General features: G+C 25.7%; 1 protein-coding gene across 14 annotated transcripts in view; it reads right to left on the bottom strand.

Moving 5' to 3' along the window:
* The window catches only part of mtd (mustard), a 44,315-nt gene that overhangs the window by 18,410 nt on the left and 9,158 nt on the right, over positions 1 to 16,747 (bottom strand). For 5 of the 14 annotated variants that reach the window (XM_035084106.1, XM_035084056.1, XM_035084032.1 and 2 more), the window contains exon 2: positions 16,197 to 16,582. The exons of 2 other annotated variants lie outside the window; for them this stretch is intronic. In XM_035084106.1, coding sequence (XP_034939997.1) covers positions 16,197 to 16,372 — 176 coding nt within the window. In that variant the 5' untranslated portion in view covers positions 16,373 to 16,582. Of the gene's footprint in view, positions 1 to 3,088; positions 4,879 to 16,196; positions 16,583 to 16,747 lie in introns of those variants that run through there. 7 more of the 14 variants (XM_035083997.1, XM_035084012.1, XM_035084025.1 and 4 more) reach the window with 3 other exon arrangements.

Here is a 16,747-nt window from a genome sequence, read left to right on the forward strand (position 1 = left end):
GAGTTCAAAATTGATAGAGAAACCTTCAAGTATTTAAACAATCTTTTTTTCTTTAAATAAATAATCATAACAATTTTTTTTATGGTTTTATTAAATTTTTTATCTGAGTTTATTATCCATTTAATTTGATAAAATTAATATTTCTTATTACTCTTGACATTTATCTACGTATGTATTGTAATTTAAAAGTGTTTTTAGCTTATGATAAAATGATTTTTTTTTTGCCTTTATGCTTCATTGTAAATATCAAAGTAAATTTACCTAAAATCTGTCTGTATGTTTTATTAGTTTGGAGAAAGAATAAAATATTTAATTTGCAAACATTGTAAGTATTTTTGGCAAATAGTGATAACATTTTTTTTTCAACAAGTTAAATAATTAACTGTGAAGATTAAATGTTTTGTAACAACTTGAAAAAGTACTCTTGACCAAAATGAAATTTTTTCACTGTGTAATTGACTAAGTTTATTTATTGGAATGTATATAATTGAATAGCTGCATGAACAAGAATTATTTCAATCTGGTTCTCCAATACAACATCCAAGACTAGGAAGCAAATGGATGCCGAACATTTCACGTTAGTGACTGCTGTTGAGTATATATAATATCGAATACTATACATATAGATTCGTGTAAGTGAATTTGTGTTTGTCTGCATAGCATGAGAATACCAAGCACACTTGAAACGATTAAACGTTAAATTGCAATCAAAATTTTCGATACTAGATCGATATCATTAAACGTGGCGTTTAAAGTCTAGTTAAAGATTATAAATAGAGATTTTCTCATAATATTTCTGTCAAATCTATCAAATGCATTTACACAAATAATCTATCACCAACATCTATTCATTCAATAATTATCAACTTTCATTACTCTATTTATTTCCTACCAATTCAATAAATTTCTTTATATTATTAAGCAATAAAAAAAAAGAAAAAAAATTATATTTATGATTGTAAAATGTATTGATGCATTGCATGACGAAAAATCTGATGCATAATATGATGTAATTTTTATCTAGTCTTGACGTAAATATATTTATTTAAATTAAATTTAATATGAATTTCTGTACATAATTTTTTCTCTTTTCAATTGAAAATTATTAAAACCTCAAACAAAAATTTTTATTTCAATTCATCCAAACTTAAAGTTGTCTAAACTTTATTATTTATCAATGAATCTTACAAATAAAATATTTTTATTTAATAAATTTTATCTGAATAATTGTTTATTAAAAACTACTGATATTTTTTCATCTGATAAAAATAATCTCAGGTCTATCTGATCATAATTGTTATTCATCAATGTACCAAGTTATTTTTATTAATGAACAGTTAAACAAACCAGACAGATAAATAAACTGTCTTTGATACACCAACAGAATTAAGTATGCTTATGTATATGTACTTGTAGCATATAAACAGCATTATCAGATACTTAGCAATGTTACTGATTTTCATTATATCATGCGAATACTCTGATTATCTTTTCTTAGTACTTATATTTAGCAATAAATAATTTTGTATAATTGTGTTTAATAACTAGTTCATTGCAAATTTAATAATAACATTAAATAAGTTTATTGTAAAAGTCTATGCATTCAAATGGAATTACCTAAATTGGTCGACCGTTAATTTCGTTATTTGATACAGAGTTCGCGCCTCATCCCTATTGTATTATCTTAACAATGATTATGTAATATCCGCATGTGACAATCCCCTCACAAGTGTATCAACATTTTTTTTTTTATTATTATCGTGCATACACATCACAACATTCATTTTAGTTTGTTTTGTTCAAGTGCATGATAACTTTTTATAAAGTTGTTGGTTGAGATGAATATTTTTATTAAATATTTTGTGAAAGAAAGCACAGTTTTGATAAATATACTTTGTTAAATTGCAGAAAGAAATTTGTGAATTATTTATATTTTAAAATAACAATTGAGAAAGAAAAAGAAATAATGACAATACTGCTTTGCTTTGGAGATTAAATTTTCAATATACTATTTTATGTAAAAAACTTTTGTTTGTTGAAATGAAGTTTTTTTTCCCCCTACACCTTCTATAAAAGATATTAATGTTTTATTCCAATATTTATCATCTATATTTTTAAAGATGTTTAAAATAGTTGTGATGCACTGAATATTCAATCAGTATTAATTTATATGATAATCAAATTTTCCTCAATAAATTAATAATACCCCACCCACACATATTTCACAGATATTAATGGATTAATTTTTTACAATTAACATCAGAATAAATAACAAAATTATTGATCATGCAGAACAAAAAAGTGATGAATTAAAAATTTGATACTATATATGAGTAATCTTATTTTCAGGTCAACATGTAAAATTCAATACCATCTTTCTTAGAATGTTAAAAATTTTTCTTCTCTTCTGTTATTATCGTCACAGAGATTCAGATTATAATTAGGCAAAGTTTAAACAATTTTCTAAGAAAAACCCTTGTATGACTCAACTGTCTTAAAGTAAATTTTTTCAAGCTGTACTTGAGTATTCAGTTTGTTACCTTAAAAGAATTTCACAAGTGTACTAAAAAAAAAGTCTCAACAAAGAAATATTCGTTTAAATAGTTAGGAATACAATTTTTACTTGAATGTATTTTATCTATAAAATATTCCAATATTTTATTAATTTACTTTATTAACTTTCCTTTTAAAAAGAAATATATTTTTAAAACTTCTTCATCATTAAAATGAAAATTAAAACATTTTTTTTCGCAACTCTTTACTTAAATGATTACTTTTTTCTGTGAAAAAGTCATTCCTTTCACAGTGTAATAGTGAAACTAGTAAATAATGTATTGATAGTATTATTATATACGTCAAAATGACAGGCATATGTCAATACTTGAATATCTCTAGTAGACATTGATTTTAATAATACCATTTAACCAATAAAGTTGTACTAATGATTGCTAGACCATTAGGAATAACCTTGACCGGTATAAAATAATATCAGAAACAATTAGTGGTGTGAGAATTTCATAATTTCAAAATAAATGTATAATTAATAACTGTATAAGAAGAGAAGAAAGGAGCAGTTTGGATGTACTACCTGGAAACGGAGTCTGGCACAAAGATATTCCACCATGATAATCTTTTATGCCTGCCCGTATAAAGAGCTTCAGTGCTACCAGTTTGAGGAGAAATACCGGTAAGACCCTTTTTTCTTTTACGTTCAGATTTTCGAGACTTAACCAATGGATGCCAAGATTTTCTTCGACCTTTTTTAGCTTCAGATTCCCGAATCATATTATCCTCATCAAGTAATGCTTCCTTATTTTCTTCCAATAAGTCTTCAGATACATAAAAAATGGAACCACGCCTACTGTTTCCTTCACTGCTTCTTCTTTTTTCTTTACGCTTATCACCTTGCTCCTCATCTTTATTTTCTTTTTCTTCAAAAATGCTACCTCTCTTGGCACGATGAAACAAACTGTCTCTACGTATTTTCAAATCCTCCAGCACACTGTAACGACGTGACTTGGAATCTCTATCTCGTAAAATTCTGGAAGTCACGGTAGTAAGATTATTTTCAGATTCTTGAATAGTCAGTGGAATTGAGTTTGTTGACGCAAACTTGGCAACTGGTTGGCCATTTGATGACTCTGTAATATACATTTCCATGCTATATTTATAGCTAATTCACATCTAAAAAAAAAAAAAAATATGGAATAATTTTTCTTCGCTTCCGATCAGTAACTTGTTGATTTCAAGTTCACTCACAACCACCAAGAGTTAAAAGTAACAATTAAGCGTACTCGGTATGGATACGCATGTATTTATATCAATGTATATGTGCACTTGCTAATTTTTCAACTTATTTCACGTCATACTTCCTACAGGTAACGTTTTTGCACACTCAAACTCTCCGACTGTAGTGCTACTAGTAGAAAACTCGAGGCCACTGAATGCAAGACGTTAATCCTTGGGTGAAAGCCGCGGCCTCCGCAATACGACCGCCTTTTCACTTTGCACACACTACACTGCTAAGTCGAGTGCGTTGGCCCAAGATAGCCACAGTTCAAATTAGTGATCTTTTTTCTTTTAACTCTCAATCTTATTAACAACTTATCGAATAATTACAACAACTATTCTTCTTTATCACTACTAATATTATTCGACATCAATTTATCGCATTCTCTTCCTTGATATTTTATCTCTCCAACACGTATTTCAGTAATATTAAGAGATACTTTTAACATGCAATCCGATGAGGATGAAATTCAAATATTTATTCCAACACCGAGAGGTGTATATTTATTGAAATATGTATTTCTTTTTAAATAAACAGACGATAGTAGTTGATCTGGTTGGCCTTGAAAAAGGCCAATGTTCCTTCTTCTCTGTATAGCCGGATCCAAGTAATTTCAAACGAATTTTTATTCATTCATTCACGTTCAATTTTGGGCATCTATGCTTTCATTGTATTTACATACAATCGTTTATCCATTTTATTCAATAATCATCCTCATGATTATTTTTCTATAGGATTTTATATAAAAGAATAATCTTTATCTTACAGAAAAAATTCCTGTAATCTTCATTTTCATTACCTCTATGCATGAACTGGCTTAGAATATTTAATTATAGAACTTTTATGATATATACATTAACATAAACATGATACATGTGCGTCACTTATTATTTCTCGAAGAATAAAATGTCCACTTGTTCAAATATGTTGCTCTTAATCATTCCACAGCATAACAAAATGGTTAAGTTGATCACGTTTTTCAATCGAACCTTTAATTATTTGGAACATACGTAATAGTTGCATATGTAATAGAGAACGTTTGGAAGTAGTGTTTCGAGTACAAAATACAACGATACTAAGCGCGAGCGATCAAGCCAACGTTTATTTATACGTTGAGACTATCGCTCTTCCTTTTTTTTCTCTCTCCCTCTTCCTCTCTTTGCCCTTACTCTTTCTTACTGGATGTTTTCTTTCTTTGTTACGCGTGATGTGACTCAAAAAACAAAACCTGGTGGTGGCTTATTAGAAGCATTGCGTGCTTAAGATGGTGGTTAGAAAAAAATTCAGATTTAATTAACATTTTATCCAATTAATCAATTAATTGTTCGAAAAAATTTATCATTTTGAAAATAAATAAAACTATAAAAGTGAATATCTTATCATTCAGAGATTTGAAATCATTGTCTGATATCTATATAAACGGTTTGAAATGATTTTTATGTCATAAAAGAAGTGTTATAATTATCGTGCAATCACTCCATTTATATTATTAACATGTTTATGTGTTATTATTGTTGTTATTAAAAAAAAATTAAGCTTAAAAGTTGATAATAAATAAGTATTTAATATTGATAAAAAGAAATTCAAGTATGTGATGATTTAGCGAGGTCAATTGGATTTAATTCAATTAATTGTACATGGCCCTGAATATTTTTCATCAGTTGTAATTCTTTAATTATGCTTTATAATTGAAAAATTGTTACTATATATACTATATTTTACGACTGACTTTTGTTTAACAAATATTCCAGTTCTGCTTTTTGGAACGTAAAGATAAATATAAACAAACAGAAAGGATTCATTTAAATTCGAAAAAAACTGTATGAACAACTAAATACTAAACACAATTTAAATTAATACTTTTGAATTTAATTAATTTATTTTTATTCATTTAAAATCGTCATTGATTTTGTCGTAAATTTATTTCAATTTATCGACAAGAATTAAACGTTCTAACTGATTCAAATAAATTTTTTGTAAAAGTTAAAATTCTATTTTTCATTTTTTTTTCTTCTAAAAGAATTTCTTTTATGACTTGATTTTAATTTATTTTATAGTAAAAACTGTAATAAACGATATTTATTTTTTATCAAAAAAAAAAATTATACAGAATTTTATTGAAGTAATTTTTTTTTTTATTTTAGAACGATGATTTACTGGAAATGCTTCTATAAAAATTAAGCAAGAAAATATTAATCGTTTTAAAAACATGTTTTATTGAAATTAATTTTTTTTTCAATGCACATAAACTGTTTTTATTTATGATCGTAATAATAATAATTATTGTTATTATCAAATGCACAATATTTTGTCATTCAACTTCATAAGAAAAGAAGATGAACATAAAGAATAAGATAAAAATATACAAAGTAATTTCTGAAAAAATGAAACTCATGTATCAGCTTCTGAATTCTTATCACATTCAAGCTCAATAATATCATCTTTGTCTGAAAGATAACAAAGCAGACACGAAGCAACAGCACCAACGTGTATATTGCGGATATGTAAAAACATGGATGTTCGTGAATCGAATATTAACAAGTTGGATAAAGTGTTTCGAGTTAATATGGAGACATAAAAAGAGATTTCGTTATAAAGGAAACTAGGATAAACCAGCTCCTCCAAGAATTTCATTCATTTTATAAAGGTATAAAAGTTTGAATTCCTGAAATTTAATATATGATGATTAAGATCATTTTACTTTGTCTTTTATACTTGAATTTTAAAAATTGCTATATTTTTTGACAGGGATCCATCATGAAGCAGCAGGCCGTCTCACCCTGGTTTTCCCTAGATTTCGTCTTCGATTACTCACATGTGGATATCACCTATATGTATAATTGAACATTGCTTCTGTTACCAGATATCACAGTCAGCTTTTTCGGGTCAAGGTGTAACGAACTATCGATTGACCTACTCTTCAGTAATGATTTTCGATAATAAGTACTTTTCTTTTTCGCTCGTTGAGTCAATCAGTATTTTGAGCATGCATATCAGCATTCTTTATCTATTATTAAAAAGCCGGAAGCACATTGTATATGTACGTTGAAATTTATTGAACCAAGATGTGAGTTATAAAAGTCGAAAACATGTAGAAAAGTTTCAAATTGTGGTACACACATAACCAGTAAGTAAACTCGTAGATTTTCCTTCAGGGACTCTTGCCAATAAGTATTTACTAATGTAGCTATAGTTGATTGTGATGGAACATTTTGACGTATTTTATTCAGCCATGGAAATACTACATTTTGTATCCCAACAGATGTGGATGATGAGAGAACTAAATTTATCGTGCAAATACAGAACCAGATAATAATCTACACAATGTATATAGAAATGTCAGCTGTGGTCTTAAGTATTGCACAATTATCCAAATTACGATTAAATTACGAATAATATGTTTGGACTTTGCATGAGTGCACATGGTGTATCTGTTCCAAAATTAATAATTGATCAAGAACTTATCATCGATAATGTTTTTCTAAGATTTCATTATCTTATCAATCATTAAATTATAATTTTCATTTTTCTGATGAAATTTAAATGAATCTAAATATAACATCAGCAATATATGCAGGTACTTTAATTTTAAACCGTTACATTTCAAAAACAAAATATGACGGTGGAAAATGCGTACCTAAGCATATTCATTAGACGGTGCTTGTTCAAATAACAGTGTTATAAATATCTAGCGAATAGAACAATTTGGTATTTTATTCTGTCGTTAAAGCATCAAAAATCATTCTAGAAAGTTGAATAAATAAATAATTATTGTTTAGTTTGAATAAGCGCTAATAATAAATATTGTGAATAATTATATATCTACCTAGATGCTTTGTATCGTATTAATATATTTAGCTAATATTTATTTTAATTATATAATATTTATTTTGTGTATGTTGGTGATTGATTGAGACAGTCAAGAGGTTTTAATGCAATGTTTATTGTGTTGTATTATTTAATTGAGTCATGAATAATATATGTTATTTGTCTCTCTTGATATTGATAAAAGTCAATAGAGTCATTTTCTGATTTAATATTTTAAAAAATATGGGTATCAAACAATGCTTCATGTGATCTTTTTCTACGAAATTGTTGACTAATTAATAAATGGAGTCAAGAGAAAAGAATTAAAGTGAAATTGAATAAAAAATGAATCAATCAAAATTATTGTAAGACTTGTATAAATAAAATATTGACAATTTTGATTGAAATCATTTTGAGATTTTTTGTAAATAAATATTCAATTGCACATAAATGTATGATGTCCAAGTGAACATTCCACTTTGAATCTTCTGCATCTCTTTTTATTACCGATATTTTTTATACTTGTGTAAATGATTAAAAAAACAACTTGACTAGTCTTGCTGTCATTTTACCATGTTATGCTAGAGCTATTGTTTATCGTCATTACTAGGATAAAATTAGAATATAAAAAATTCCATGTTTTTTTCTTTCATGTTTCTTCTTCTTGTTTTTCAGCATAAACTTTTTTTTTAAGAAAGAAAAATGATGGATCTTTCAACGTTGCCTGAAAAATCCAGTCAGTTTCTAAATTTTCAATATTAAAGTTTTATTTTTCAGCTTCTATGATAGAATGATTTGTTCCTGATGGAAAATATTTTTTAGATTTTTTCTATATGATTCAGTTTAGTGGAGATATCACCTACGCAGACCACCTACTGTTCTGGAAATGCATCATTCTAGGGTATTTATATTAACAGAAATTCTTTTTAATAATTCTAAAACTGTAATTCATTCTTCTGATGCTGAGTAGAGTATATCCAAGAGCTAAAAATCCCTCTGTTGATAAAAAAAAAATATTTTTCTCTGATGTATTAAACTAGAATAATCTTTTAATATTCTAAAAATGTAAAGTAAAAAGATGTAATGTTTTATTTTGATATGCTTCTCTTTTTTAATGTATTAGTGATTAATAATTTTTTTTAATTGATATTATTATTATTGTAGAGTAAAAATGTAATACCAGCAACAAATAAGTAAAGTTAAATAGCATAATTTTGTCTTTCTTGATTTCAAAATAGTTATTTCCACGTGTAATGATAAGATTAATGAAATGATAACTTGTTAGTAAATACCAATTTCAATAAACAATTGTAAATAGGTACATTAATGAATACATAATGAAATTGAAATTCAATTTATATTTAAAATAAGACTTTTTTTTGTACTTCAAAAGATAAAACATCTGTGTATATGTAAATTAACGATGAATAATAAGATTATACTCTTTTAATAATTGAGTCAGCCTCATAAACACAAGTATATTGACACTTTTATTTGAATTTTATTTGCAAATAAAATCGAAAATTGAACATCAAATTACTACTGAATGTCAAGAGCAGTAAAGAATATTTTCTTAATCAAATTGTAAGTTGGTAGTATTAATGTTTAAGTTTTATTTTATTTATATTCTCGATAAAATTTCATAAATACACAGTCTTGTTATTCTTTATAAGAAATTAATGCACACTCATAAACATTCACTTCTTTAAAAATTAATCCCAAGATAAGAGTAAATAAAAAATCATTTTTTAAATAATACATAAATAAACAAACTAGAAGAGAAAGGAAATAACAAATTGAATTTTTTTATAAACAATAAAATTTTGCTTTCATTATTTTTATTTTGTTGTAATAATAATTATTGTTTTATTGTTCATTCAAGATGATTGTTATTTTTAATTGAACAGTGAATGAATAAGCATTGCAAAGATGCTTATATTATGGCTCTTGACTTTATTTCACCACGTAATTCAAAATAAAGTCTTCCTAGATAAATATTTTATAAGAAATAATAACTATGCCAAGTTGAATGATCCTTAAAAAAGATTTGAAGGTCGATTCTTTAAATCAACTTGATGATCTGGCTCAAGGCCTTTCATCATTTTTTGACGTTTGTAATATTGTTACCTTCCGAAATAGTCTCGAGGTGATCAAAGACACGTTGACGACCTTCCGATGGACGTGATTAATGTTAACAAAAATTAATCATGGCATTTACTTAGTCTTAATAAATAATTACATTTTCAATGAGATACTGTGATACTTGTCATACATTTTTTAACGTCAGTTCTCTTTAAAAATTAACCAAACAAAAATGAGAATAAATGAATTTCACTTCTTTCACGTTAAAAATGAGAAAAGTACAACAAAGGTGCAGCTGAAAGGTCAAAAAATTTCTCAATGTTTACCTAAAAGGGCAATTCTTTGACACTATTTTAGGTGGTTTTTAAGAGGATATACCTTTTTATCAGGTAGAGCTTACTAACCACAAGTACCTTAGTTAAATTTTTATGTGAAGACTTAGTAGAGCTGTTGGAGAACAAGGAAAAATCTGATAATAATGGCAAAGAGAGATAATTTTAAATTAAAAGCTATGTTAAAAGTATTCAAATAATACTTAAAAATGAAATCAAACGATCATTTAGACCATCTTTTGGTTTCACATTATTTAAAGAATTATTCAAAATGAATCTCAATAATAATTTTAGAATTTTTTGTTTAATTTATTGTTCAACAACAATAAATATAGCAACAATTTTCACTAGAATATTAAAGATTATTAAATATTTTATACAAAATATTTATGAAAAAAAAAGGAAAGAATCTGTCTTGAAAGTTTCCAAGAGATATTCAAAATACTATAGAATATCTAAAGCTGTAAAATTATTCATGGTATGTTGATGACGTTTTAGAATTAATTAAGTTTGACGTAAAGATTTTTTCTGCAGATTGTTGATTACAGCATACGCTGTGTCAGTTAATTTTCTTGATGATAGGAACATATAATTATAATTTTACAAACTTAATCGATTAATAATTAGTTAAATATTCGCTAGAAATATGTTTATTTAAGAATTCATGTATGAACATGGCAATCTGTCTGGGTGAAAGTATCTCCTGTAATATTTAGGTCAAGGTTTAGAATTTGCGGTCGTCAACTATACATCAAACATACGGTATATGAATATTTAGCCCTATATTAGATGCTAAAATTTTCGAGTATGAAATAATAACATTGGAGGTTGGACTTACAACAGTCTTATTGCATTGAATATCAATACTTGATGTATTATTGATTGAAACATCATAGCTTCAGTGCTCTTGGATCATAATTAAACGTTTAAAAACCATTTAACAATGTATTATTTATCATCTATAAGTAGTTACTGCTTTTTATAGCAAAAAAAAAGTGTATTTTAAATTAGAACAATCACAGACTTGTATTTTTTTTTAACTATCGTTGAATACAAAGTTAATTCGTGGCACTCATAAATTTGTTTTGTATGTAAAGAAAGTTTTTAACTGAACATTATTATAAGATTTATAATGATTAAATGATGTAATAATACTTTTTAAAAAAATTACTTATTTTTCAACTTAAAATAGATTGTTACATTTACTGTAAAATATATTGTACCTTTTTTTGTAAATGATAGTAATTTTGATGCTTTTATTTTATCTATGTAATGACACTAGAAATGGATACTGTTGTTATAACAGATCTTTTATCAACTGCATATAATAAACATAAAAAAATATGTCTCTTATAGTGAAAAAAATTCGTTTAAATAATAAGGTATTATTTTGGACTATGGAGATAGGTAGATTGGATCATAGTTAAAATGCATTTCCTTGAAAGAGCCCAGTTATAGTTAGAATTCATATTTAAAAAAGAATAATGCCAAGGTAAAAACCTACCTTTGTAATCATGAATAATCTTTTTAATTCAACCAATGAATTTGCACAAATTCTCCCTAAGAATCAATTTACTAATCTAAAAACTCAATAGTTATTATTCAAAGTTGATGAAAAAGGTCAAATTTTTTTTTTAGATAAATTTTAATTTGTAAAACCATAAAAAAAAATCTAGATTTAAACATTATAATGTACATGTAAACATTCAACTTTGTTTAATAATAATTAATAACAATAATAATGGTAATAATAATAATAATATTGAAGCTATATTTTATAAATATCTTGTGGCAAAAAAATAATATTCATTAACGAGAAATAACAGTTTTTATGAACTTAAAATGTTTTAAGTTGTATTGATTATATGCATCAAAAAAAAGTTTCTAGGAATTTTTACTAGTCAATTTATAGTAAAATTTACTACCAACATAGGATTTTTTACTATTTTTTGGTAATTTTTACCAACCAGAATAGTACTTTTTCCTAAATTTTCAACTATTTTTACTAAAAAAAAAATAACTAGTTTTTTTTTAGTTACTAAATTGTACTATAAATTGATTAGTAAAAGTTCCTAGAAAATTTTTTCCGTGTAGAAAAGATAATTTTTTATCCAAACACTGCAAATCTGGAATTTAAAAGTGTTTTATTTCAATGCACTTAACATTACAATCATTTTTGAATACATTTAAGTGCATTACAAATAACTACAATGCTAATCAAATGGGTGACGTCACAATAAAACACATTAATTGCATTAAAATAAAACACTACGATTTACAGTAAAGAATTGATCCATTAATTTTTTCAGAATTTAATCATCAAAATTGATCCATGTTTTTAGAATGAAAATATTTAAAAATAAAATGGTTTTCCATTCAATAAAAACAAGATATAAATCAATTTAAAAGTACCCATTACTAGAGCTATTACTTTAATTGAAAATCATAATAGCAAAAAAAAAACGGTGACAAATATTTAGCCACTACCATGTAAAGGGATTCAGTTCAGTTATATATAGACATGTTCAATAGCTCGCATAACTGTATCGATATATCCGTGACACGTGTCACACAGATTGGTCTTTATATTGTCTCTGTTGAGGGTTGTAATAAGGACATTGGATATACACGACATCACATAGAACAGCAGATACATTTACACATGTTATGAAACAAAAAATGGACACTATTATACATATTAATAATTCAAGTGAAATTCATTCTGGTTCTATAAAGCCTGAATTATTAGAGTTAATACATGGGGCATTATTACTAAATAGTTAATGACAAATGGGGATTTTCATACTTAAACGAGTCATCATACTTACTATTTACAGAACCATTATCGTAATTAATTATGTTAATCAAGTGATATCATAATAAACGTTTATTTATTATTATTACCTTTTAATGAATACATTTTCATTCATGAATGATTGATAGTATCGTATACAAGGAAAATATTTGAATAAAAATTATCCTTTTATTGTAAGTAAACTCAAAACAAATCAAAAACTAGAGTCAAAATGACCTAACTTGAGGTAAGAGTTATTTTGTAAATAATAATTACTTCAATTGAATGAAATAAAATTATTTTTAGTTTGATTTACTTACAGTTTACTCCAAAAAGTGGGACTAATTTTGATTCGAAAAATTTATTTTCGTGAATGAAAATTAGCAATCAATGAATAACATTGATACTCATCAGTTGTTGTATTGGAAATAAATTACTCAATTCTGTATGATTTCGAAGCTTGGATTACAAAAGAAGAATTAATATCATCTTTCAAAGCATTTACAGGGATTTAATTTGAAAATAAAAAATATGTCACTCTATTATGTGTGACTTAAAAATAAATTAGAGTAAAATGTCTAATAAATGATCACTATAATTTCAAAGTGTGTAACAGTAAACATACTTATCTTTGTTCAATGATAAACTCCATAAACAAACTACAGATTTTAACACACCTGGAAGTGTGTTAAAAATGAATACCAGGCTCTATTTTAACACACCTCAGATTTACAGTTCAGTACTTAAGATATTAATAATTGACTAACTTTTGAACTTATTATTTACTATTTAGTGTTGTTTAAAATTAAGAGAAAAACGTCAACAATGCAATTATAAAGTATAAAATAGGTTTAAAGTTTTTAATTACTCTTTTAAACGAATTAGCGATTAGTGACTGATTCACAGTGGTTATCACTGATTCAGTTTTAAAGAGTAAACTTTCATCATGTACTAGTCATTCACTGGATAATAATAGTCATTTATTAGACATTTTGCCTTCGTAAAAGTTACTAAAAGTCACTGCAAATAGTGAATTTATTTTTAAAAAGTGTATTCTTAAATTCAATAATTCGACTTTTTTTAATTGTTTTTTTAGATCACTCAATGAGTTTATTTTGATTCTTTAGCGATCCTTAATATGACAAAACAAATAATTATGGATTGTTGAATTTATCTCGTCAAGAGCCATCTCCAATGATGTATAGCTTTCCATTAGTAGTATTTTTAGATCTTAAGGAAAACTTAATGATTGATGTGTTTAATAAAATTCTCTTTACGTCTAATTTTTTAGACTTCAATTCATCGTTTTCATGGTAAACATCACGATAATTTTCTTTTTTTTAATTTAATTCCATAATAATTCTGTTATTTATTTTATGTTATATACTTGTTATATATATTTTATATATAATTACAACTTAAAAGTAATTACAAATAGAAAAATGATCTTTTTTTTTTATAAATGGCACAAATTTGTCTACATATACAAGATGAGTACGCCCTAGAATTTTTGATAAATGTGACCTGTACAAGAGGCGTTTGATTAGAGGATTTTGATAAATATGACCTCTACAAACTATACGCCTTCGGGTTTCTAAAAGACATTTACAATAAAAAGAAATATAAACGTCATTATTTGACCTGTTAAACATCAGCTTATACCTCAATGAATGAATGAGAATACTAGAATTTGAAGTTTTCCGTGACATTTAATTTATTAGAGTACGTAATTATGACGTGATAGAGTGACGTTATAAAAAGAAAATACAAACATATTTAATTTGGGTTAGTCAAATAACACTGAATCACTTCGTTGCTTTAAATTAAAACAAAAAACAAAACTTTTGTTTTTTTTGCAGACCTGATTTACTTTGTAACAAAAGATGATAATTACTGCTAAATAGGAAATTTTATCATGAGTAATGTTATTGAAATATAAATATATAGAAATTTGTATGAAATTGTACAAAATAATACCAATTTTCCAATTAGAAATACAAGTTATTATCATTAAATACGAAATATTATATTTATCATCACACTACGTAACAATAAATAATATTAACAATTAAAAACATACAGCAAGAATGGGTATCCTTAAGAATATACACTGCGAATAATAATGTTTTAATTTAAAACACTTAAAGTATTTTAAAATGATGTTATCCATTTAATTAACATTGCAGTCACTTTTAATGCACTTGGAGGTGTTTAAAAAATGACTACAATTTTAGTCAAATGGGTAACATCATTTTAAAACACTTTAAGTGTTTTAAATTTAAATACTTCCACATTTGAGATTTGCAGTGTATGAACTCTCTTGAGAGTTTTCTGCAAATAATTGTATAATTAGTAAATATTGACTGATTTTAAAATTATAGAAAAAATTGTGGCCATATGGGATGCTCAGAGTAAAAGAAAGTACTCCAAAAAGTGAAGAGATTTCCTATGTGAAAAAATATTTTTCAATAATTCTCCAAATTAATTAATGTGCTCATATTGCTCTGTTTTCTCTTAATATAAAAAAATTTTTAAAACAGCAATATTATATTAACTGATTCTGCATGATTTTTAATATTATATTTTTAGAAAGTAGAGTAATTAGACCAATGGATGGATACTACCTAGAAGATGGAAAAATATTTAAAACTATAAAACAACTAAAAATTAAAATACACAAATATTTTTTTTTATTACGTAAAATTATTTTTATAAGCATTGATTTTTTATTCACAATAATATTTTATTTTTTATCCATCTATTGGTGTGTTTACTCTTTTTATTATTTAAATGCTATAATTGTTTTTTAAATCCACGATATACTCTCGATTATTTATTTTATTTTATTCCAAAAAAAAAATAAAACAACTTTCCTTATCTATTTTTAATTAAAAATAAACAAGTGAATAATCTCACTGTTTTGCAGTGACTTTCAGTCATTTTCGCTAATTCATTTTCAGAGAAAAAATGAGAGTAAGAAAATAATTATACTGTTACTGATGATTGTTTAATTAAAAAAAACAAAATTAAAGAACATTCGAACTCACTTAATTATTACAAGAACATTCACTTAATAATAGTAATTAAATATTTACTCCAATTGTTACAATAAAATTTTCTATTTACATAAAAATGTACTTATTAATTACCCAGTCAATATGAATATTAATAATTAGTGTCTGATAATTATAATATGAAGTGAAACAATTAATAGTCTACCAATATTGTTACTTTAAAATTCCAAGATTGAGGAAATAAAACTCCTTCTCGAAAATCAATTATGTACATTAGTTTTAATACTTGAATGCAAATTGCTTCGTAACATTACATAAATACTCTAAATACAAAAGGTAAATATAAAAATAATTTGTGTGAATGAATAAATACTCACTGCCAATTAAATCCTGTTATGCCTTCTCGAAGGCGATCTCTAAAACTTCTCTGCCTGGATGGTCCGTTATTTTTTTCAGTTTTATTATTTTGGTATGTACGCGATGATTCACTATCTCCCGAAAATAATGACATTTTACAGCTATTTGTTCGTAACCACTTTGTTCTTTCATTCATAAGTAATAACACTATTTATTTTGTATCACAATAGTTGGAAAATTTCAATGCATTGTTCATTTATTTCACTATTATATTAGCAGTTAAATTGACTGCAATACACATTTAAGTGTAAAATGTCTCAACGTTAATCTGACAAACTGTTCAATCACCTTTTAAGCTCCTATTATATTACTTTTTTTTAATCTCCTTCACTCTCTGCGCACGCACCTAAGAAAGATACACTTTTATTTTTTGCATAAATGTTTTTTTAATTATTTTAATTCTATGAATTCATCTACGTATGTTTATCCCTTTGAGTATTGTATTTTAATTATTATTTCTTTCGACTTGAGGAAGAAATTTAGGTAAAGTGAGACGTCACAAACACTTAGA

The sequence above is a fragment of the Chelonus insularis genome, unplaced genomic scaffold (genome assembly GCF_013357705.1).
Source record: "Chelonus insularis isolate UGA/USDA-ARS -01 unplaced genomic scaffold, ASM1335770v1 contig_124_pilon, whole genome shotgun sequence".
In the NCBI taxonomy this organism is placed as follows: domain Eukaryota; kingdom Metazoa; phylum Arthropoda; class Insecta; order Hymenoptera; family Braconidae; genus Chelonus; species Chelonus insularis.